Below are 24,892 nucleotides of genomic sequence, written 5' to 3' on the forward strand. Positions count from 1 at the left end.
TAGTGAAACATTTATTATAACATGGATATCATGAAATACATATGTTTAATGATTGAAATTAGGTGGTTATATTCTTTAATCTATTTCTTTCTGTTTTTCAGTGTCAAAATGAATCTTTGTACCCTCAGTGCCATAGAAAATTTAACTATTTAATTTTAATTTAGTTTTATTGTATTTTTAGACTGTAAAGGTCCATATTAATCCAAAAATCTGAAAACTAAAATTTCTTCCCTAAATTTGCAACAGACTCATTTGTCTGCAAAACTTCTCCTGACCTGATGTGAGCATGTTATTTGTCCCACTTAATGTGAATATTCATAGCCTTTGTAGAGATACTAATATGTTTTGTGGGGTGCTAACACCGTCTTGGAGAGTTTGTGATAGAAGTTATATGCTTCATCTCGTTATCTTTTTTAAAATCCGAGAGGCTGAATTCTGAAACACAGTCTGGCCCCAAAGGTCGCAGATGAGAGAATATTTTTGTATACCAGTGTTAATTTGCATAATTTGTCCTCCTGGTATTTTGCAGTTAAAATAGGGCTGTAGCAGAACCACCACCATGGGGGCAGCCTTCCAAGTGAGAGAGCGAGGTGGGAAAAGGAAGGTATATGGATACAGTGCTCTCAGCCATTAGTTGTGAACCCAAAGGTCCCTACCCTGCTCTCTCTCTCAAACTTATTATGGTTGGTAGGACTTCGGTGTGAACTTTTGAAGACTCGTGAAGAGTACCTGAAGGGATAAGGAATATTTAAGTGCTGTTTCAACAGGCTCGTTGGCTGTAGGCAAACAGCATTATTCACTTTAGGAACACCTGATTACTCGCTGCTCCTGAGAATTTAGCGGACTTCATCTGGTCAGCTGACCAGGAAGGCATATATGTACAATGCATTTTCAAACTTAAAAAAACTTCCTTCCCAAAACTTAAGTGCTTAAGGCAGATACTAAGAACTTTAAATAAACACAGGTGGATATAGTAATATAAACAAAAACACAGTACAGCAGCTGCTTTGTTTGATTTTTTTTTTAAGAAGCCCTGAAGGTCTCAGGCCTATTGTATCAACCTCTTTCTTTTTTAAAGGTAGCACAACAAAAAAACCTCAATTTATTTTTAAAATACAGAGAAAGAATAATTGCTTAGTGGCTTGGATTTGAAAGCACTTTTGCTCAAGCTTGAATTTTGTGTATTTGTTTAGTTCTTCAATTTCATATTTTAAAGCTGAAAAATAATTACTTGTCTTGGGCTTTTATTAGATAACAACAAGAAATTGGTATTGATTGGTCCTTTCTAAACTTATCTCTTATTTTTTAGGCAGAAACAGCATTTTAGAGGCCTAGCCAGGTATAGATAAAGCTATATATATATATATATATATACACACACCATATGTATTTAGCAAATTCAACATGAAAATAAACTTTGGAACAATAAAAAAAGATTTATGGAAGGACTCTAATGTGAGTACATTATTAGCTTGCAAAAAGTGATGATGCTGGCATTTCCCCCTATTAAAGCCACTCCCTTTAGAATTCCTTCAGATAGCAAGCCTCCACAATACATTAAAAATATGATTACTTTTTTTTTTATTATTATACAGTATTTCACCCTTGTTTGAGATTTTGCTTTCCATGGTTTCAGTTACCTGTGGTCATCCACAATCCTGAAATATTAAAAGGAAATTTTTGGAAATAAACAATTTATAAGGTTTTAATTATACACTGTTCTGAGTGACATGATGAAATCTTGTACCTACCTACTCTGTCCTGCCAGGGTGTGAATCATCTTTTGTCCAGCACTTCCAGCCCACCAGTCACTTAGTAGCTGTCTAGGTTATCAGATTGACTGTCCTGGTATCGTAGTGCTTATGTTCAAGTAACCCTTACTTTCCTTACTAATGGCCCGGAAGTGCAAAAGAGTAGCGATGCTGGGAAAAGAGCATATAGAGAAATACAGCCAAGAGACCCTCAGTAAATGAACAAGAACAGCCATGTGCTGCTTAACGACAAGGGTACATTCTGGTGATGTGTCGTTGGGCCGTTTTGTCGTTGTGCGAACATAGAGTGCACTTACACAAACACAAACATGCATGGTATAGCCTGTTGCTCCCAGGCTACAAGCTCATGCAGCATGTCGCTGTCCAAAACAACACAAGAGAAAAATGATGTAGTCAAGAGATGCAGTAAACATGACATGTGTGGGGCTGCTGCTGGAGTAACATGGCATACTGTTGTATAGCGAACTTTTTTATAAACAGAAACAGTACACTCTAAAATAAATATAGAAAGTCTAGTACAGAACATATGTAAGCCATTTATAGTCACTTATTATCAAGTGTTATGAAGTGGACATAATTGTATGTGCCGTACTTTTATACAACTGGCCCCTCAAATTTACACCAGCATTTCCACCAACGTGTAATTAATGGGTGTATGTGATGTTACAACAGCTACAATGTCACTAGGCTATAGAAATTTTTCAGCTTCATTATAATTTTAGGGGACCACCATCATACCTCCATCATATATATTTGATCATTGACCCAAACATTTTTATATGGCTCATGGCTGTAGTTTTAACATATTTAGAAGAGGGTTCAGTGCTGGGATAATGGGATGGGAAACAGGATTGACATGGGCCCCATCAGGTAAGGGCCTTGAATGTGAAGATAAGGAATTTGGTCTTTCCAAGCCAACATCTCTCTATGGAGTAAAATTGCTTTGGAACCACTGCATGTTAGCATACAGCTAGAGAAGCTCATGAAAAAAGCTGTTTACTTTTTTTTTTTTATGAAGAGTTCCTCAAACTATTTTGATTATGGAACTAGTTTTTCTTAGTTTATTTTTCCGTTATAGTTGGCATACAATATTGTATTAGTTTCAGGTGTACAACATAGTGATTAGACATTTCTATACCTTGCAAAGTGATTCCCCCCGTAAGTCTAGCACCCATCTGACTTGTAGATAGTTACTACAAGGTTGTTGTGTGTTCCCTGGTCTGTCATTTACATCCTTGTGACTGTTTTAATAACTGGAAGTTTTGGAGGAATGTAAACACAGGGAATTTGCATTTGTAAAAGACAAGAGAATGAATAGAGGCAAGGAAACCTCTTGAGCTTAGACGTGTTAAATATATTGCACATTAAAAGTAAAATATTCAGATTACTAGCTAGAGACTAAAATTTTAAATTAAAATTGTTCCTTCGTCAAATATTTCAAAGAAAAGTTGATTTGAATTTTGTCTTTGTGTTTATTAAAACAATATGTGCATAGCATTTAAAAAGTCAAATAGTTCTATAAGATTTAATACCTAAGTCCCCTACCATGTATCATTTCTTCCAGCTCATTTTTTGATAAAAGAAAACCATTTTAACTGTTTACCTCCATATATCTAAATGACATCATTATAGTGTGTGTCTGTTTTTTAAAAATAAAGCGTTTGCTATTGACTTTTCATTAAGGGAGAGCAGGATTAACGCTCGTGTGCACACACGCAGGCACACACTGCGTCTGCCACGGCGCGTTCGTGCACACTGCCTGACAGCATTCCGTCTTCAGAGTTAACGCCGTGGTTTTGGGTAGATCAGTGTATAATTACTTTTATTTCCTTGCACAACTCTTTGTGTTCCCTGTATATTGCCTTTTTTATTTACTTTCTTTTTCGTTTTATTTATTTATTTTTGCTAAGTTTTTCTGTGGTTTAAACCTAATTCATCACCAGATTCTCTTCTCATTGCATCAGAGACATCTGGCACATTGACCTATTTCACCTGCTTAGAGGTCCCCCTTCCAGACTTCAGACGTGCCTTAATGCGGACCGCTGTTTGCTAGGCCTGCCGCACAGCGGTCTTGTTGTTCTCCATTCCCGAGGATTTCCTTTACCTCTGTCTTACTTTGGGTCTGGTATTTCCTGGACTCGATGCCATAGTCTTTTGGAGTTTACTCACTCATCTAGTGGAGCTGTCTCCTCCATTAGCTTCCTGGGAAAATGGGTTATGAGAGTTAAAGTTTTTCATAATTGTTGTGACTTAAATCTCCATCCTGTCTTCAACTCTTGACTTTTAATCTGACTTGGTGTAAAAATCTAGATTGAAAATGGTTTTCTCTTATAAATTGAATTTGTTCCTCCATTGTAGTTCTGTACGATATTAAGTTGAACCTCTTGGTGTTTGTGTGGTTTCTTTCTGGAAGTATATTAAGTCTTTACTTTGTTTTCCATTTTATGAATGTTGTGATGATTTGTATGAGAGCAGCTTTTTACTTTGAAAACTCATTTTCTTCCATTTTGTGAAATTTTCTTGTACTAATCTACTTCCTTTCCAGTGTTTCTTTATGGAATGTTCACTGATTTTTAGACTTCTTGGATATGTTACCTTGTCTCCTTTTTCCTGTTTACCATACCTTTGTCATCCTGCTTTGTTTCCAGAGCTGTTTCCTCAACTTCTTTTTTATTTATGTGAGTCATATATTTAATTTCCAGGAGTTGTTTTTGGATCTCTGAATTTTTGTTCTTGTTTTAACATGCTGATCTTATTTTATTGATGTACCTTTTACCTCTCTAAAGATTTTATTTTATTTTTTTTTTTAATGAGCTTTTGTGTCTGCAGAATCCATCTCCAATTTCCTTTTGGTCTAGCCTGTCTTTCAGGTTAGTGCTCTCTTAAGATGTCAGATGACCCTTGGTTATCTCTGCCTATTTGCTCATGTAAAGTTGGACAGCTGGAAAGCTTTGGGCCTATTGGTGGGATTTGTCCACCAGAAGCTTCTCTGTAAAGTGATCTGGGTCGGCCATTTCTCTTTCTAGATTACCTTAAATTACAGTATTTTAGGTATTTTTCTTGAGGTGATCAGATCTTTTTCTTGAGGTTTAAATCAGCTGCTTCAACAGCAATCTGAATACTAGTATCCTGGGAAACAAGTAGGGAAAGAAAGATGACAGTCTCAACATTTATTAAACAGAGTTACTCTTCACCGCTTTAATTTCAGTATGGTACACCGTCCTCAACAGTGCTTAGTTCCCTTCAGTCCAGAAGTTCTTTGTCATGCTGCCTCTGGTAAATTAGCAGGCAGTCTTTTGTCGTGTCAGAGGGAGTGACAAATTGCCTGGTTGCATGGACTTGGGAAGGAAGGGGCTCTGAGGATCTAGCCTTCTTATTTTATTGTTAATGTATAACACACATACAGAAAAATGCCTAAGTGCTAAGTACACAACTGACTGGATCATCACAAGTGAACAGACCTGGTCTACGCAAGGCAAGGAACAGAATATTACCTCTACCCCAGACACCTCAGTCACACTCACTTCTACCTACTGTCCTGCCTCTCTGCAAAGGTAACTGGTATTCTGAAGATGCATTTCATCTGTTTTTGAAATTTGTACAAAAGAATCGTATATTATCTTGAGTCCAGCTTCCTTTATTCATTTTTGCTTGTGAGATTCATCTGTGTTATTGTAGATAGTGTAGTTCACTTGCTTTTTTTGTTAATCGGTAACAGTAATCTGTGCCATTCTTCTGTTGATGGACATGGTTCTTAGTTTGGACCCTCTCAGTATTTCTTCAGTGTCTTTGGTAGACTTTCAAGAAATCCTCCTGTTTTTATTCACACCCTCCCCCTACTGCCTGTTCTACCTGGCGCTGCCAAGTCCTGAGCTTATACAGAGAGGTCTGTGGTGCAGAAAAAGCTGTTCCCTCCTGTTGGCTTAGGATTCAGTTTTCTGAGGGGGCCTCAGTATTACTCACGTTACTCAATATTTGGTTATCTGCTGTTTAGCCTCTTAAGATTTACTTGCAGTGTCTTCTTTCCCACTAACTTTGTCTTTGTGAGTTTTTATTTTTTTAATGCATCTTTTCGTGTGACTTTTGGAAGGAACTGAGGTGATGCACATGTCCACTCCTCTTTTTAACCCAAATTAAACTATTTTCAAAGCCTCCTTTTTTATTTTTGATTTCTCCTAAGGGAATTTCTGAGAGATGGTAACTTAGAATAACTATATTACCTTGTTTTACAGTAAAGTTAAGTCAATTATTAGTATAATGGTAAGTTTTTTGTTGATCAATTGAATATTATCCTTTGGAATATTTAAAAGTTATATTTTAAACATTTAGTGTAATTCACAAAATTTTTTTATAGGGCATTGCTGGAACTGACGTAGCTAAAGAAGCATCTGACATCATCCTCACAGACGACAACTTCACAAGCATTGTTAAAGCAGTTATGTGGGGCCGGAATGTCTACGACAGCATCTCAAAATTCCTGCAGTTCCAGCTCACTGTTAATGTTGTGGCGGTGATTGTTGCTTTCACCGGTGCCTGTATTACTCAAGTAGGTTGACAATCTGTTGATTAAAACTTGTTTGTTTTAAGGCAATATGTGTATAATATGCCTTTTTAAAGTACCTAAATAGTTAAATAAGCCAAAGCTTAATATTTTAGTTTAATTAGTATAAAGTTGCAGTCCAGTTCTGTTCTTTAAGTTTTTGAATACAAAGGCTTCCTGAGAATTGCTGAGTCTCTGAATAGCTGTGAATGTCTATTAGGAAACCTGTCTTTTCTAGGATTCGCCGCTTAAGGCTGTGCAGATGCTGTGGGTAAACCTCATAATGGATACGCTCGCTTCCCTGGCTCTGGCAACTGAACCCCCCACTGAATCGCTCTTGCTTCGGAAACCTTATGGTAGAAATAAACCTCTCATCTCACGCACGATGATGAAGAACATTTTGGGTCATGCATTCTATCAACTTGTAGTAGTCTTTACCCTCTTGTTTGCTGGTAAGAATTCAGTGCCTGATAAAACTGCAGTTGTTACTGTTCCAAGCTAGTATCTCGGATGTTTCAATGTTACAAATTTTTCAAGAACTTAAGTTTTTCTGCCTTCGACTCCTCATTTACCTTTAATTTCTCCTTTTTATCAGTGGATGCTTAGTAAATTTTGGGAGGTAGTGTGAAAGAGAGTCCTGATTTCTTGCCCTGACCCTGCCACGAATGTAGATATGTGATCTTGTGCATGTCAGCATAGTTTGAGGGCTTTTGGTTTGCTCATCTACAAAACGAGAGAAAACTAGGTAATCCCACGTCCCTTCCAACTCTTCCTGTGCTGTCATTTGGGATCAGATAAAGGTCTGGCTAGGTTTTATTATTGCGTACCTCTTGAAAATGTTTAATTATTTTTATGATAATTACAAAATAATAATTTTTCATTCTTTCAGGAGAAAAGTTTTTTGATATTGATAGTGGAAGAAATGCTCCTTTGCATGCTCCTCCTTCAGAACATTACACTATTGTTTTTAACACCTTTGTGCTGATGCAACTTTTCAATGAAATAAATGCCCGGAAAATTCATGGTGAAAGAAATGTGTTTGAAGGAATCTTTAATAATGCCATCTTCTGCACAATTGTTCTAGGCACTTTTGTGGTACAGGTGGGTAATTAGAAAAGATACTTTAAAATTTGACTATTAAGTAGGAGATGTTAGGTAAACAGGTGGCTTTTTCCAGAAATTACTTAACTACATTGTGTGGCGCTTTTGTGTATTGCTTTGATGACATTTTAAGAGAGTTTTGAATATCATAACTCAAGTGAAAAATTGCCCCATCTTGGAATTCTGCATATGAGAAGAGTATGTTAAGCTGGTACTACTTCAGTTGCACTGTGGGGTCTGTGGTTATGATACCTCACACTCACTCTGGTTCTGATTGTTTCATTCTACATCGTTACCAAACAACATTTTGATGGTGTTTAACGTAAATGTTACAGTTGACCTTCTAGGCCTGCTTTATTGCTCCTAGCAATTAATAGCAGTTGTATTTCTACAGTCGAGTTTATTAAATAATTAAAGGTTTTAAAATGAATATTTTAAATTCCAAATGATTCTGAATAGCTGCATCCTGAACTGGACACGTCAGTTTTTCATTTTGTAATATTGTCAAAACAAGGCAGAAGAGAGAGTGGAGAATGCAGTGTGAGGAGTGAGGCTGGGAATGAATAGGAAGGACTGAAATTTTTCCCCTGTTTATAAAGGTCACTTAAAGAACAAAACTAATGATCACTCTGTGTATGGTAATTTTATATAACTATGTATTAAACCTATGTTTTTATATCATCTTGTATTCTATGGCACTCTCCTATGTAAAAGATTGTATAGTAGAATCTGGAACCAAAACAGGTTTATGAATGGTACATAATCACACCAGGAAGTTAGTGAACACAGTAAGATTTCAAATTAAAAAGTGAGGGTTTTTTTTTTTTTTTTTTAACAGTTTATCCAGCCTATGCCTTGTACACTGTGGATACTGAAACCAAAATCCTTGACTTCATTATTTCTGTAAAAACTATTTATATTTTCAATTTCTATAAACTTTAGGAGGAATATTGCTTATTTGCTACATGGTTTCTGAAAGTTTTATTTAGATTTTACAAAAAATCATTGTTCATGACATGCTAAAGTTTTAGCTTTTACTGAGTATAAATTTAGATTTATTTGATCTGTTATTAAAATATGGGAATTACAAAAATTGAACTGCCTATTTCTGTATCAAGCAAATCTGTTTGGTAACTTAGTTCCTGACAAAGGCTGATACACCTAAAACAGTTAATGTGAGGTGCCTTATAAATACGCCAGCGCTACTCAAAGTGTGGGCCAGCCACTGGCCACGGCCACTTTATTACAAGTTCACAGTGAGAGAAGGAGGATGGGCCAGCATATAAATCAACAACTTCACTACTCACACTGTGCATTTCGGATGAGGGTTTGTGTTGTTTTTGTTTTTAGTAGTGGTAGCAGCAGCTCTGTGCAAATGAGGCACTGATTTGAACCCTAGCGGTGATCCTTATCCTCCTGTTACGGATTAGCACTTTGAGTGTCACTTTTGTGGACTGGCAGCCGGGTAGGAAAACATGACCCTTGATTTACACATACCTCATTTTGTTTGTTTCTAATACAAAATAGCCCACGTCTTGATTATAGATCTGAGGTATCTGAAGAGCTTCACCTTATAAATAGTATTTAAGTTAATTTCTGTCTCTTATTTACTAGCCGATTCTTATTTTTACTTTTTTTTTTGACAGATCATGAAGTACATAATAATCCTATATAAATATTTTTAATTTCTTTTCTACTTTGTAGCAATTGACACAGAATCAGTGGTTTCAAAGTATGTTCCATGAAACACTAGTCTCTTGAGTTGCTCTTACATCTTCAATAAGTTTAGGAAATATTGCCTTATTTGGAGATTCTTAAAGCCATATAACACAGTACTTATGAGTAGGAACATAGGATTCAATCAGTTCTTGGCCCAGAACAAGGTGCTGCCCCAGTAGTTGTGTGATCTGTGAAACGAGAATGATAATATTAATTAGGGAATGTGGTGGAATTACCAAAGCATTACCAGAGACGGTGTACGTGAAGCTCTGAGCTTAGAGTCTGAAAGGAAACACTCAAATCTCAGCTGCTTTTTCTTTTCTTTCCTTTAAATTAACGATTCTGTGGCATTGGGAAATCCTTCAGTTAAAAAATCCTCTTGAACTTCATTTAATCCACCCCCTTCCAAGTTTAGAAGACAGCACCCAATTCTGAGTTCCCAGGGCATTCAGTAGGAAATGCTTCAGTACACTGAAATACACAGTTGTGTAGAATCATGTTAATCTAAGTAGTGTATTAAAGAATATGGAAACATTTTTGGAAGCGAGTTCCACTTCTAATTAGACAATTTTATTTCTTCTAACTCTAAAATAGAAGATTATTGTTTCTTATGAAGCAAAACCAACCAACCATATTAATCATTATTTCCCCAGCATCTTAATACCCTTTTCACATCCCTCATTATACTAAAAAAAAAAATTGATAATAGTATTTGAATTTTTAAAAAAAATTGAAAACACACAAATGTTTTTTCCATGCTCATTTTTTTTTGATTTACAAAAGAAAATTATTTCAGCTTGATATCTTTATAAAGTCCAAGCAAGATTCCAAATCATTTATAATCAACTGATTAGGCTACTTAAAAAAAAAAAAAAAAAAAAAACAGTTGGGACTCTATCTGTACAAGTGTACAAATAACCTTGACTTTAAAGACAGTGGAATTGACAAATACATATGTGTCACTTGAATTTGGAATAAAGTCCAAATTCTTTGTTTTGGAACAAAGAATGAGTTGATAACTAATACTAAAATGATTCTTTTTAATATCAATATTTGGTAGCCTGTCAGTTTACAAGAATTCCCATATATGCCACTTTAGTTTCTTTAAAATAGCTTCTCTAAAATAAGCACTGTATTACGAATTTTATTTGTACAGATCATTGGACTTTTCTCTATCAGGGAGAGCAAATTTCTGAGGGTATACTACCTGAGTTAGTACATCTTTCTAGAATCGCAAGTTGCTTTTTTTTCCTTACAGTTCATTTATTTGTGGCCTAAAGTCTAATTGTTAACCAGGAATGAATAGCAATTAGAAGGAAAACAGATAAGATTGAATATTACATCCACTTTTCCACAAGAGTGTGCTATCGTTGTGGAAAGGCATAAATTATTCAAAGAGTTATACTAAATACAGGGGAATGTAATTTCTTGAGATTATATTGGAAAAAAAGTATAAAGTTATCTTCTTGATCATGAGAATCATATTTTTAATTTTTAATAAGCATAATTTAAACATGAAATATACCTACATTTACATTTTTCGACAGAGGGATTTTACTTTATTTCATAGGTCTTATTTTCAGCTGTGAATATTATACATGTCACCATCAGAAATAATGGTTGTTTAGCTTAAATTTTAGAGGACACAAATTTGGGTAATTTTTGAAGTATGTGAATGGTAAAATGTAAAACATTTAAATAAATTTACTCTTGATTATTCCTCCAGATAATAATTGTGCAGTTTGGTGGAAAACCTTTCAGTTGTTCAGAACTTTCAATAGAACAGTGGCTATGGTCAATATTCCTAGGAATGGGAACGTTACTCTGGGGCCAGGTAAAAATAACATTTTTTGTTCAAACCTTGAGTAATTTTTATTTCTAATGTGTATTTTCTTTAAGCAGTTCTGTACTTGATTCTGAGTAGTTACCATTCTAGGGCAAAAAGGGCATTTAAGAATATGGTGTTTTAAAATGTGGTTTTTGTTTTTATATGTCACTTGCTATTTGTTATGATCATGCCTATATAATAAAACGCTATTTAAATTTCTTACATATTTTTAACTTGTTTCATATAACAGGTTTTATAGCACTATTGGATAATGCCTTTATAACTGGTTAGAATTCTAGTATTTGTGTCTTGTGCTTTATAACCTATTTCTGCATTTTTAGAATAAATATTTTTATAAAAATATAAAATATTATGTACTTAAGGCTACATCTTTTTTATACAATTTAATCCCAAATGTAGCATATAAAAAATCTTGAATTTCAGTTTATGTAGAGAATGTTACCATAAAAAATAATGGTATCTGGAAAAGTGAGCCATAAAATGACATTTTGGATCATTTGGATAGAATGGCTTTAACAGTATATAAATAAAATATAATTAAAAAGCCTGAAAAAAGATATACCTCATCTTTACTATAGGGCTGACTTGCAAGTACATGACATTATTTTTAAAAGATAACTGGCAATTGTACATTGTTCATTTTAAATCCATTGCCATTACTAAAAAATGATAGAGAATCTATAGTAATGTTTTCATAAATGAAGGTTAATGTAATATTATGACATGTAACTTGTGTGAACTAATTTTTTGTTGTTCTGCAAGTCAGTCAAACCAAACATCCAGGTTTTCCTTGAACTTTATGTGCCTTTTATCTCACTTTTTTTAAATTGTATTTCTAGGTTCTGAGGTTTCTCTTACTCATTTTGAACACCTAATTAATAGAGATCTTCTTTTAAGTAGGATCCATACTTGGTCCGCCTTTCTTTTTTGCCTGCAATTTTAATTATTTTATAATGTTCTGTCATGGGCATAACAGAACCCCACAACCCCCACCCTCCCCAAAATCTGGCTAAATTTAGAAGAGGAAATTCTATAGACATGTATCGAGCAGACATCAGTTACCATCCTTGGTTGACGTCATCTATTGAATTTAAGTGTGCCGTGGTAGACAGTACTGATTTGGGTGGTCAGAAGACCGAGGCTCTTAGTTACTCCATGAGCAAGTCCCTTTTTGTGTCTCTGAGACTGTTTCCCTCTGTGAAATTAGGTGGTTAGGTAGAAATTCTCTAAGCAGTTCTGATTCCAACTGCATGCTCGTTTCCCCTGGGTAGCTCAAGGTCCTTAAGGAAGGACTGTTAACATTTATAAGTTAATAGATAGTTGTTTGTGTTTTTGTATCCCTTGTGTTTTCTGGGGCATCTGTTTCTGTTCAATGTCTTTATCAATCAGTGTTAACTCAGATTCTTAAATAGTTGCTTTTAAAAAATAAATACATTTCATAAACAAAACAATTTTTAGTTTAACTTTGAAGATTTTTGTAATGTGGGTATGTTTTTTCGCACTGAATTCTTATAGCACCAATGAAATATAAACTTATTTTGCATCCAATAAGACACCTGGCATTTTTATTAGAAATAAATATAATTAATTTGAGTTTAAGTACATATATATGTCAAAGCATGGTATTGTAATTTACTATTGTGAATGTCCTAAATAAAGTATAAAAAATGTAATCAAGTTGTTTCCATTCAAGAAAACTTTCTTTTTTCCATTCAAACTTAAATCTTTTGTGTAGCTAAGAGAATATTTTTTGTTCTGAGAAAGAAAGCCTCTGGTGGACAGGATCTCAGTGCTTCATTGGTGAAGACAGTTGGTTACACTTACACCTTTTTGTACGCTTTGTACTCAAGTTGATCAGTTTACTTCTACTTGATAAGATTCATTTCAGGTTCTTTCCCCTGTGTTGTAGCTTATTTCAACAATTCCTACTAGTCGTTTAAAATTCCTAAAAGAAGCTGGTCATGGAACACAAAAGGAAGAAATACCTGAGGAGGAGTTAGCAGAGGACGTGGAAGAGATTGATCATGCCGAAAGGGAGTTGCGGCGTGGCCAGATCTTGTGGTTTAGAGGTCTGAACAGAATCCAAACGCAGGTATGGGCCTGGAGAGAGGTAGGAGAGATGATGGAAACGGGAGCCAGCAGCGGGCTTTTGGACCTGGGGAGGAGGTTTGAACATACTCCTTAACTCCTTTCTAGCCCTCCCAACCCACAGAACTTATTCTCTGAAAAATAGTACTGGTACCTGGAATGAGTGAAAGTTTTAACTGATCATGAAAGAATGTGTCTATATGGCCCTAAGCTCCTTTTTTCCTAGCTTCCCCCCCTTCATCACAAAATACTACTCTTGCCTATTTATCTGCTCTGTAAAAAGTGCCTTTTTTCTTTACTTTTTATATGTTGATAGATGGAATGGTCCTTTCTCTTGTTCTCTCTCTCTCTTGCTGAGCAAGCTGTCACAATCTCTGATTCCTTGCAGATGGATGTAGTGAATGCTTTCCAGAGTGGAAGTTCCATTCAGGGGGCTCTAAGGCGGCAACCCTCCATCGCCAGCCAGCATCATGATGTAACAAATATTTCTACCCCTACACATGTAGTGTTTTCCTCTTCTACTGCTTCTACTACTGTGGGGTGTGAGTGTGTGTTCCTAAGTGCATGAAATTAACATTTCCTACTTCACACACCTAACGTTCCTCATTTTCTCCTTAATGTTAAATTCATTGTTCAGGCTTTTCATAAAGCTTTCTTTTCGTAAAGTGGATTGAGACCTCAAAGTGTTGTCATTGTGGTTGTTTTATTTCTTGGAGGGCTAGATAACAGGTGGAACAATTGCAACCAAAGATTAGATATGACATCTGTGAGCTTGTCTCTATGCTAACTGATCGTTAAAATGGGGAATAAAATTGTAGCTTAGAATTTGTGAAACTACTATAAATTTTTGAGTATATGCCTTCAAACATGTTTATATTGCATGGTGTCCAGAAGCATGTGATTTGAAACTGATCTAACAGAACCAAGAAATTGTATTTTTAAAGCTAAAAATGAATGTAGCATTTTGATTTGTATCTTATTTGTATCTATAAAAAAAGTTCTCAATATATACCTAGTTGTTTGCCTTTTTAGCCTAGACTTTGGCCTTGTTTTGGATTTTTTTCTTTTGGGAGGCGTGGGGGTAGGGGAGGGTTCTATGATATTTATAGGCTTTTTTTTAATTTGTATAATCAAGTTAATTTAAAATTGTATCCTAGCTAAGAAATAGTCTGTTATCTTAAGTTTTCCAAAGAAGTAGGGAAAGTGCACTATTGATTAATTATTGAAATATTTCATGTCATACTTTCCATTAACCAACTAAAATAACGAATTTGCTTACAGGTTATTAGTAAATGGTAAATATCCCAAAATCCTTTTAACCAGTATCATCCTTACTGTGAATTAGGGTCTTGATTTTTGTTGTGGATTCTCAGTAGAGTGGAGGCACTACAGATAAAAGCCCACCTACCCCCACAGTCAGCTGTGCTACCTAAAGTTAGTCTTTGTATTTGGGCAAGAGACCTGTCTTTGCCATTTGGTCTTTAGTTAGGTAATGAGTAGAGGAACCTTGGGAAGCTGGGGGGGGAGGGTGAGTCAAGGGAGAAAACAATGTACTTGTAAGGAAAACTGTTTATTCATTGCATTTTGGTTCACTGTTTGCTAAGTAACTTTGGTTTGTTATTTTTGACAGTGTTCTGCAAAACAGGCAGAACAGGAACGACATATAGATATAGATATAGATACAGATATAGATCCCCATTTTACCGTGAGAACTGACTTGGAGCTTAAATGATTTGCCCATAGCTGATAAGCATAGGCAGCATGACGTAGAGCAAAGCACAGACAAGCACTCTGAGCACAGACTGAGCCCGTGATGTTAGACAAGGTGATACATTTACATACGTGGACAGATAAGGATCTGTTTTTTAAACATTACCTGAATGAAATGGTATGTGTAAATTGCCTGGCCTTGTGCCTGTGTCAGCTAATGTCACTTGCATCCTTCCCTCCCTATATCTCTGGATTTCACTTTATTTCTGGCTCTTGAGGGCATATTACAACTCATTCCTTCATCTCCTATCCTTACTGTTTGTTTCACGTGTGGAACACCTACCATATGCCAAGGCTGTACTAGAACCTCAAGACATTACAGTCTAGTAAGGAAAATAAATAGGGTCCTTAACATACCCTGGGAAGTCAGGAAAAATGTCCTGAAGGAAATGACTCCTGAGTTAATTCTTGATAGAATTCGCTTAGTTAGGGAAAGACTTCAATCACATAGCTTGGTACTAAAAAAAAAGTAATGAAATGCTAGGAGTTATGAGGCTGGAATGGATGGTAAGGATCTGTTTATATCTTATAAGAAGGGTCCAAAATGAGATTTTATCCTGAAAGAGTCTCCCTACACTCAAAATTTTAAATTTCAAAAATTTTAAATGAAGAGACAAATTGAAAGATTAATACATGAGTAATGCCCTTTATCAGGATTTACTACTGCTTAATATCATGTGACATCTGCATTGTTTATATATTATATATACTTTTTCTTGAGCCATTGGAAAGTGGCAGATATGACACTTCATCTCTGAATACTTCAGTATGTATCTCTTAAAAATAAAGTCTTTTATGTGATCATACTGTGTTATCACATCCAAGAAATTTAACACTAATGCTCTATCTAATACAGAGTCCATATTCAGATTTCTCTAGTTCCCACCCCCAAAATGTCCTTACAGCTTTTTTGAGCCAGAATTCAGGAAACGCTCATCAACACAGTGTGTTAGGACTCTTTAGTCTCTTTTAATTTAGATTCATTTTTTTCTACCTTTATTTCTTAGGATGCTGATTTTTTTTCTTTTTTTTAACGAATCCAGGTCAATTGTCTTATAAAGTATCCTACATCCTGAATGTCTTTGTTTCCCCATGATTAGCTCATGTTAAACTTTCCTGACAAGTTTATCTCCTGGGTGGCATGTATTCTATTTATTTTTATTTCAGCAAAATTTTAAGTAATTGACTTTTTTATCTAAAGGAGTGTCACATGACCTTAGATACAGTATAACTACTATATTTCTCTGTATAATTGTGTTCCAGGCTTATATTAAATATCAGATCAGTCACCAATTTTAAGACATGCCCACCCTCACCTTCTCCAGGCTATTCCTGATGCCCAAGCGTACATGAGACCTCTGAGTTGCTGGCGCCAGGGTGGTAGAGGGCATATTTGTAGTTGTGGCTTCATCAAGGTTTGAGATGTTTATTTCATTGTTCTGTATTCTTTGTTCTTGCAACATAAGGAGGTATTGAGGACTGATGTATATTCTTGTTCATGAGGTTATCATTGTACACTAAGAATTATATTGCTATTACCATAAATTTCCTCCAACTTTGCTGGTGGAACTTCGTCTTAGATGGTAGTACAGAACATCAGCCAATATATAGAATTAATTATTAGTGTTAATATGTGTAATGAAAGGTTTGGTTTCCTTACTGTGTTCCTGCCCTAATATAGAATAGTCTTAGAAATGTCTGTGGATTTCAAACCTCTTTGACTGTTATTTGGAATCTTTGTTTTGCTACAGGAAGAAATAATAATCCGTTTCTACTTCGTCATATACTAGGCTTGAAACATCTTGGGAGAGATGATCTTTTTTTCCTTCATTTATTAGTCAGATTTTTTTACTCCAAGAGATCTCTACAGAAAACATTCTGTGATTTTTCTTTATTTATGAAGTATATTATTCTAATATCAGTCTTCACTATTAGTAAGTTTTTTTGCTGGGCCAATAGTTAAGCCTTACTGGAAAGGAGAAATTGAGAGAAAAATCTCATCTTCTCGGTGAAGGGTTGGTAAACACTAGCCTGTGGGCCACGTATGGCCTGTTGCCTGTTTTTGAAAATAAATTTTTATTGGAACAGTCATGCTCAGTCATTTAAATGCCGTCTTTGGTAGTTTTTGCACTATACTGGCAGAGTTGAGTAGCTGTATTGTAGACCGTATGGCTCACAAAAGCTGTATTTACTGTCTGGTTCTTTACAGAAAATCTTTGCCAACCTCTATTCAAGATAAGTAAAAAGTTCCACATTACAAAAGTAAGTCTTACTTTGAGGAAATTCGATGTGCAGTTACCCAGCTTTGGAAGACAACCTAGAATATTCTTTCTTGTTGCTTAGTGCCTTGTTTTAGCGTTGCAGTTCTTCGTTAGTGCACACAGTAAATGTAGTAATGAGTGTAAATCCCAGAAATGGGCGATATGCCGTAGACAGGAAGATGTATCAGCTAGTAACAAAAATAGTCTCATATTTTAGAGCTCACCTTGAATATCATGTTTTGGGCAATAATATTGTTATTCTTTTCTGCTATCAAAAGTTAGGATTGTATTTAAGAAAATTGGTAGTTTAGCAGGATACATAGTTTTGTTTTGACTTACTACTTAAATTTAGTATATTTAATGTAAACTGATCATTTTTAGTTTCTTAAAATTATGATTATGACAATCACTGATTTTTGTTGTTTGCCATATATGCTTCATGTTCTGTTTTCCTCTGAATTTACTTCTTTAAAAAGACTGGATAAAATAAACAGTAAGGCTTGGATTGTCACAAATGGTAGTTACTTATTATTTTTATGCTTAAACTGAATTCTTTATATTATTAAAATAATTTGCTACCTACCTACAGTTTTCTGCACACAGTTATGCTTTTTAGATACTCTGAATTACTACTGTACTGTGAGAATTGTACATACAGAAGATAATAGAGATCACAGGGAGTATAGGTTCACTGAAGGTCATGCCTTACATAGAGAGTGCTTCTTTATTTATGTTCTTTATGAGTAGAAAGTGAAACAAATCTGGTTCAATGACCCCTGGTCAATCTAGACCTTCTCGTAATTTTATCTAATGTGAGAACTCCTCCTTGAAATCCATTGCTTTGGAGCGACTCTGAGCTGTCCTTTTGTATGTCTCATCGTGTGGCTAAGTAGCAGAGTCAGAAGAAGACAGCATTAACCTTCGTCTTAGGAAATGTTTATACCAGTGACATTAGGTGTAAAGTCAACGCCCACATGTTCTCTTACTGACTTCCGAAGGACCTGGAATTGGGAGTCCCGGAACCGGGGTTCCAAGACACTCTGAGGCTGACTGAGAGTGACTGGCGGTCAGCGCCCTCTCAGGTGCGGTCTCACTATCGGTAAGGTGGTTAGGGTACAGAACGAGGGTGCTGACTAACCTCTCGAGCTCTCGTATTCTCATATGGCTTAATAAGTTCTTCCAGAAGGAAAAATTCTTACCAAAATTGAAAAGTTTGGGTAAAAAGGAATTTAATCTCATCTGCCACAGATGTGTGTGTGTGTGTGTGTGTGTGTGTGTGTGTGATTATGTGTACACCCACTGGCTACTCTACACTCTATCCGGCTTAGAGCTTAGAGCTCACACCGTACACCTCTCTCCTGAGTTTGGACATTTTTCACTTGGATGTTCTTCAGCTCCCCAGATTTAACATGTTCCAAAAGAGATTTATTTTCCCCTTGATTCTCTACTATTCCCCTCGACCCAGACTGGTCAAAACAAAACAGAAAACTTAACTGTTTCTCTAGCTCTATTTAGCAGCATTGTCAGCAACCAAGTCAGACAAGTAGCAACTTCGGGTCACCTTGAACAGTTCTCATCACCCTTCAGGTGTGCTGGCTGACCCTCCAGTTTGCATTCTCTGTGCCCACTGACCACTGACAACAAGAGATACTCTTTTTTTGAGGAGGTTATCTTTTTTGTTTTTTTAACTATGTAGTTTATTATTAGGACAGTCAGGATACTTGTTAAATGTCCACATATCTAAAAAAATGTAAGATTTGTAAGATTTCACAATAAAAACGAATGATTATAATGGTATATTTAGTGAGCATGGTTTATGTATCTTATGGAAAGCACTGTAGTCTTCGTAAATGGGGAATAAGAGCAATAAAGGAAATTGAAAATGTATTTGCTGCTAATAGTCTGTCAAATGAAGAGACTAAAGTGTAAACACATGAATAGAATTATAAATGTTAAAGTAGTAGCACCACAAGTTGAGTAGATGCTTAGAGCTCAAAGTGTGAATTACAGGGAGAAGCTTTATCTTCCTCTTGGAGCTTGTTAGAAATGCAGGATCCTAGGCCCCTACTGAGTCAGGATCTGCATTTTAACAAGATCCCCAGGTGCTTCCCGGGCACATTAAAGTTTGAGAAGTCCTGATGTTGGTACTTGGGAGCTAACACTGTTCTGAGTCTGTATATGGACGAATTAATTTAATCTCCCATAACAACGGTTGGTGCCATCGTTATTCTCCATTTTATAGTTGAGGAAATCTGTTTGCCTAGGGTTTCTTAGCTAGCAAGTGGCAGAGCTGGAATTCAAACCCAGGCATTTTACCTCTGCCTTCCTCAGCCAGCGATGCTGTACTCTTCTTTTTCCTGTATAAAGGGCTGAGTGAACAAATTGTAAAACAGACTACACACAGAACCTAGTAAATCAGGCAAGACACCTCAAAGGGAAGATGAGGTTTTAATCAGAACTGGCCATGTGTTGCAAATGTCAGGGTTCCTTTCTTTTTAAAGCGCATAATCTTCCATTGTATACACACACCACATTTTCTTTATTCATCTGGCCGCGGACATTTAAGTTGTGCCCATGTCTTTACTGCTGTAAGTAATGCCGCAAGAAACATAGCGCAGGTATCTCTTCAAGATTCTGATTTTTGTTCCTTGGGATAAACTCTCAGACGTGAGATCTAAAGGGTCAAATTCATAGAAGCAGAGAGTAGAATGGTGGTTACCAGAGAGTAAGGGGAAATGGAGAGATGTTGGTCGAGGGGTGCAAAGTCTCAGTTACGCAAGATGAGTAAATTCTGGAGATGCATAGCATGGTGACCCCCCTATATTGTGTATTTGTACCTTGCCAAGAGGTTAGAGTCCTAACTGTTCTCACCACACACACACAAATGATAACTGTCAGGTGGCGGACACATTAACACATTTAAATGAAAAACTACATTCAAGTGTCTACTTGAAAAACTTACTAATTTTTTTATTGTTTCATGAGATGATTTTGGTGACTACATTCTTTAATCTGGAATGTCAGTGTCAGTTCTATCTTCACTAAGTAGGATTCATTAGAATAAAAGCAAAAGCAAACACTATTTAAATTGACATACAGTAGATATTCAACTGTTTGAATTTTGTCCACTTTTTTGAAAGTCTATATGACACTGGGTTTGTGTCTTCTCCTTGGGAACTATTTCACAGAAGAATCCCATAGGTTGGGTTTTTTTTCTATTTTTGTTTTTAAGTCTGTTTTCTCCAGTGAACAATAGTATATAAATTGACTTAAGTTTTAATCTATTGTAGAGAAAAATACTATAATACTTTATAGATAAGTGGCATATACTCAAATATTTATAGCTGTTTAATGGCATTTTATAGATATTTATTTGGACTTTATTTTTACTTTATACCCCATGGGAATAGTGGGGTAGATGTCAGTTCATCGTGGCATTCAGCTTATATTTGCTTGGCTTTTTCATAGTTGGTGACACCCTAATTCCTAGCATGATAAATAATAACCCTCTGTGCTTGACTTCGTTTAACTTATTTGAATTGTCTTCAAAATTACATTTTTTTTATTTTTAAAAATCAGCCAAAGCTTGTGTATGATTAAGTTTTTGTTTTGTTTGTTTCTTGTTTGTTATTTTTGTTTTGTTTTTTTAGGGAAAACGTCCTATAAAATGGCTATTAAATTTTAGCCTGTGACAATGAGATTTTCGTAGTATTCTTTGAATTCTATATCTTTTAATTCTTAGAGTATGTGGTTTTGTTGTTCTGTAGTGTCCTACTAAAATACTCATTTTTTTACAGTGTATTGCAAGTTCCACTGCATTACATGCAAATATGATTCACTCATACCTAGCTGTTTGTGGATTCAGACTCATAAATGCACCTTCTTTCAGTTAAGCTAGTAGTGTGCTGACATTCTTCTGTTTTCTGATATTTACAGATTCGAGTGGTGAATGCATTTCGTAGTTCTTTGTATGAAGGGTTAGAAAAACCGGAATCAAGAAGTTCGATTCACAACTTTATGACACATCCTGAGTTTAGGATAGAAGATTCAGAACCTCATATCCCTCTTATTGATGACACTGATGCTGAAGACGATGCTCCTACAAAACGTAACTCCAGTCCTCCACCCTCTCCCAACAAAAATAACAATGCTGTTGACAGCGGGATTTACCTTACAATAGAAATGAACAAGTCTGCTACCTCTTCATCCCCAGGAAGCCCACTACATAGTTTGGAAACATCACTCTGATTGTAAGCTGAATGTTAACACACTAGCTGCATTGTAAAGAAACAAATTGAAACTGGGTCTTTTCACATATTGTGACGGACAAGATAGTATTCTTGTCTTTGGACTTCAACAGAAGACACACTTGTACGAATGTAGATTTATTTTTTTAAAAAAACGCAAAGCTTTCTGCCAGACTGAGGGTGCTTTTTAGGGGGTGGGAGAAATGAACTGACAGATAAACAGTAACTCAGCATGAGTTGACCTGTGGATCATCAGTAGTACCCGAGAATGGTCCTGAACAGTATATTAGCAGAGCTTTAGTTTATCTCAGTCTTTGATGGGAGAGAGGGAGGAGTAAAGTTGGGCAAGCAAAGAGCCCTGGTTATAGAATTGATTCTTTAATTTCTGCTGTTGGCTGTTAATAATTTGGATTATTTATGTTTATAAATGATACAGATCTGTTTACAAGGTTTGTAGATACTTTTTTTGTTCCTGTTCATAGATGGGAAGCTTCCTTATAATGATGCAGAGAAAAATTAGTCCTTCAAATACTGCTCTATTTTCAGGAAAAAAAAAGGGTGTTTCTATTGAAACTGTACTAAATTTTTGCCTACAATTTACCTTGTTAAATATTGTAGATAAATTGCTAATACTAATAGCCAAATAGATAACACTAATGCTTTGTTTAAAAAAACAAACAAAAAAAACAAAACAAAACAAAAAAACATGAGCAGTGGTGTTCTAATAAAGTTATGGCATCTGTCCTAATTAGTTTCTTAAATACATTTACTACTTAATGGTTTTGAAACAACTGTTTAATTTTTAAAATTTTGGAAAACTTGCTAATAACCTTTTGTTCAGAATTTAGTAGAATGTTTAATGCGGGACATCAACTGCGTAATGAAAGATGCTTGAAATGCTTTTGTTGTTTCAGGCAAATCAAATTAAATCAAGCTATCAAACTACAAGAGAACCTTAGTCCTTTTTGTTTTTGTCTTAAACATGTTAGTTCAGTGATGTCTTGGTGAACTGTGAGTGACCTGTATTGATTTTTCTAATGAATCCTTAGAAACCTTCATACAGCATGAGGGCTGTTGGCATTTTGAAAAAGGTTAATAAATAGAAGCATACATGTTTTTCTTTTGTTTTTGAAACTTGTTTGTAAACATAAATAAATCTGCCCTTTTAATAAATAAATTCACGACAATGTTTTTTAAAAGGCATTTCAGCTTCTTTACTCAATTCTGCATATATGGTTCATCAGTCTGTTCTCTTTAACCACAATTGGAGTAAGTTTCAAGATGGTAACAGCCCCATGAAGTACCACTTTAATTCCTTGGTGATAATCTAATAGAACCAGATTAAGAAAATTATTCGCAATGTCACCATTCGACATATTCTTAATTGAACTTAGTTTGTCTAAAATAGTCTCAACAGTTTAAAAAAATAATGACCACCATTGTCTTTGGTATGTTTATTTTAATTCTTAAGTGGCCAAATAACAAATTATGGTAAAATGAGATTACATGAAAGGTGAAGAAGGTCCTAAAAAATATACATATTTAGATATAATAAGTAATAATACGCTGAAATGCCCATTTCTAAGCCAATTAGATTTTTAAATCTTTTCTTTCTTTTGTCTACCTTCTTTCCTTTTTTTGCCTATGTCTTTCTTTACCTTTGGGAACTGGCATCGTGTTAGGGCCCGGGTTTCACCAGATATACAATCCTCAGGCTGACATAAAGTTTACGAGGACTACTACGGCATCTGACCCAGCAAAGAAACCTTTAGTTGATGGTGCTTGATATTTTTGGTGGGTGGGGGAAAATCTTTTTCTCTCCATCAGTCCTTGGCAGTAATCCTCTGCAAGTCTTAGAAACACATTGGCTCTGTCAGCATTTGTAATTGCACATTTATTCATCAGGTATTTATAGCGAACCATACTGTAAAAGAGGTAGCATGATATGCTGGAAAGCACACCAGGCTAGGTGTCAGGACCTGGTTTCTGTTCTTGGTTTTGCCATGAACGTGCTGCATGACTTTGGGAAAATCAACCCTAGTTGAGGGTGGTGGACTAGACTATCTTGAAGAACCCTTTCAACTCTAAAAATTGACCCTATCAACTGGAGAGCCTACAGGGAAGGCATAGGGAATAGAGAAAAGGGAAATATTTTCAGTTTTCTTTTTTATTTCGGTTATGCTTAAATACGAATGTAATTACCAAAAGACTTAGCAGTGCATGTGCTTTGGAGGGTTTGTATTGAGCTTTTACAGTATTCATTTTCAACTTAAGGCAATGGCTTTTTACACCAACTCTAATCCATAAATGGGTCTTACGACATCCATGAAGTAGTAGCAAGACATGCTTAGTGTGTATTTCTCTCTTTGAGACACTGTAATTTCTGCGAGAAATTTCCAGAGCGTTATGTAAGTAGAAAAAAGTACAAGCAAGCTGTTAAAAGATCTTGGACCCCATTATATAATATGTATAGCATCTGTCATTCAATCACTTTTTCTCTTTGATCCTCTAACCAAAATATTGTTTAATTTTGCATCCCAAGTGTTTTTAATCTTTGTATACTTTTTAAAAATCCTTTCTCCTCCTCATCGCCTTTTTTGTGGTTGTAAATAGACTTACTTGCACTTTGAAGATGAGTTACTCCTTGTCATCTTACGAATATGTGATATGGTAATTTTCATAACAGATGTCAGTTTTGAACCACGAAATGGTTATTTGTTTATAAGAAAAACAAAAACTGGCTTCATTTCTGTGAAATTGCTCTTTGAAAATTTCTTTTTACACGTGTAAGCCAACTAAGATACCGTGATGGTGTTGATTTCTTTCAGTGATGCTTACCATCTACTTCAGCCACTGAGCCTTTTATTATTTGTCTATTTGTAAAGTTTATTTGTCTTAACTCATTTAATAAATATACTGTTTATCTGTTTCTGAATGGGGACTGAACTTTTTGAATATTTAAATTGATCGGAACATATTTTGGAATTTTTTTCTACTTGAAATTTTAAAAATTTTAATGAGAGTTCTGTAATGTGCTTGACATGTTATGGTTGTATTGCAGTGAGTCAGTGTCCCGATATGCATGACTTGCCCCCGGGAATGAAAGTGGGCATATTGTTCTCTCTCTCCTACCCACCGTCTCCCATCCTTGCAGCACAGTACATGATTTCTGCAGTCAGTGGGACTGGCATGTTTTGGTTTATAAACGTCTAGTTTTTCACACTAACCGTAAGAGTTACTGTTTTGTTAAATAATGCAAACTCGTCAGTAGCAATTCTATGAACTCTATGGTAACATGATAAAATTGCCTTTATTTGGTTTTTATACTAAATTATTAACAAATTAGCAACTTTGTTGAAATACTGAATGAACTTTAAATGATTACGAATACCATATTTTTCTGTTAGTAAAAATTATTAGTAAATGATTGAATATATGTAAGTACCATGTTTATGACATGAGAAATTTTTTTCATTTTATCCAATAAGGTTTGATATATATATTATGTATTATGACTAAATTTTGAGTTAAGCTCCCTTTGTAAA

The 24,892-nt window shown here is 35.3% G+C and overlaps 1 protein-coding gene across 4 annotated transcripts in view; it reads left to right on the top strand.

Moving 5' to 3' along the window:
* Positions 1 to 24,282, top strand: part of ATP2B1 (ATPase plasma membrane Ca2+ transporting 1) — a 120,181-nt gene extending 95,899 nt beyond the window's left edge. For 3 of the 4 annotated variants that reach the window (XM_024571411.3, XM_024571330.4, XM_024571290.4), the window contains exons 16-21: positions 6,127 to 6,318; positions 6,551 to 6,764; positions 7,202 to 7,413; positions 10,859 to 10,966; positions 12,891 to 13,073; positions 21,037 to 24,282. In XM_024571411.3, the coding sequence (XP_024427179.1) occupies positions 6,127 to 6,318; positions 6,551 to 6,764; positions 7,202 to 7,413; positions 10,859 to 10,966; positions 12,891 to 13,073; positions 21,037 to 21,348 (1,221 nt within the window). In that variant the 3' untranslated portion in view covers positions 21,349 to 24,282. Of the gene's footprint in view, positions 1 to 6,126; positions 6,319 to 6,550; positions 6,765 to 7,201; positions 7,414 to 10,858; positions 10,967 to 12,890; positions 13,074 to 13,457; positions 13,545 to 21,036 lie in introns of all 4 variants that reach the window. The other variant, XM_053921001.2, reaches the window with a different exon arrangement.
* Positions 24,283 to 24,892: the final 610 nt, after the last annotated feature.

Source organism: Desmodus rotundus, chromosome 3 (assembly GCF_022682495.2).
Source record: "Desmodus rotundus isolate HL8 chromosome 3, HLdesRot8A.1, whole genome shotgun sequence".
Lineage (NCBI taxonomy): Eukaryota > Metazoa > Chordata > Mammalia > Chiroptera > Phyllostomidae > Desmodus > Desmodus rotundus.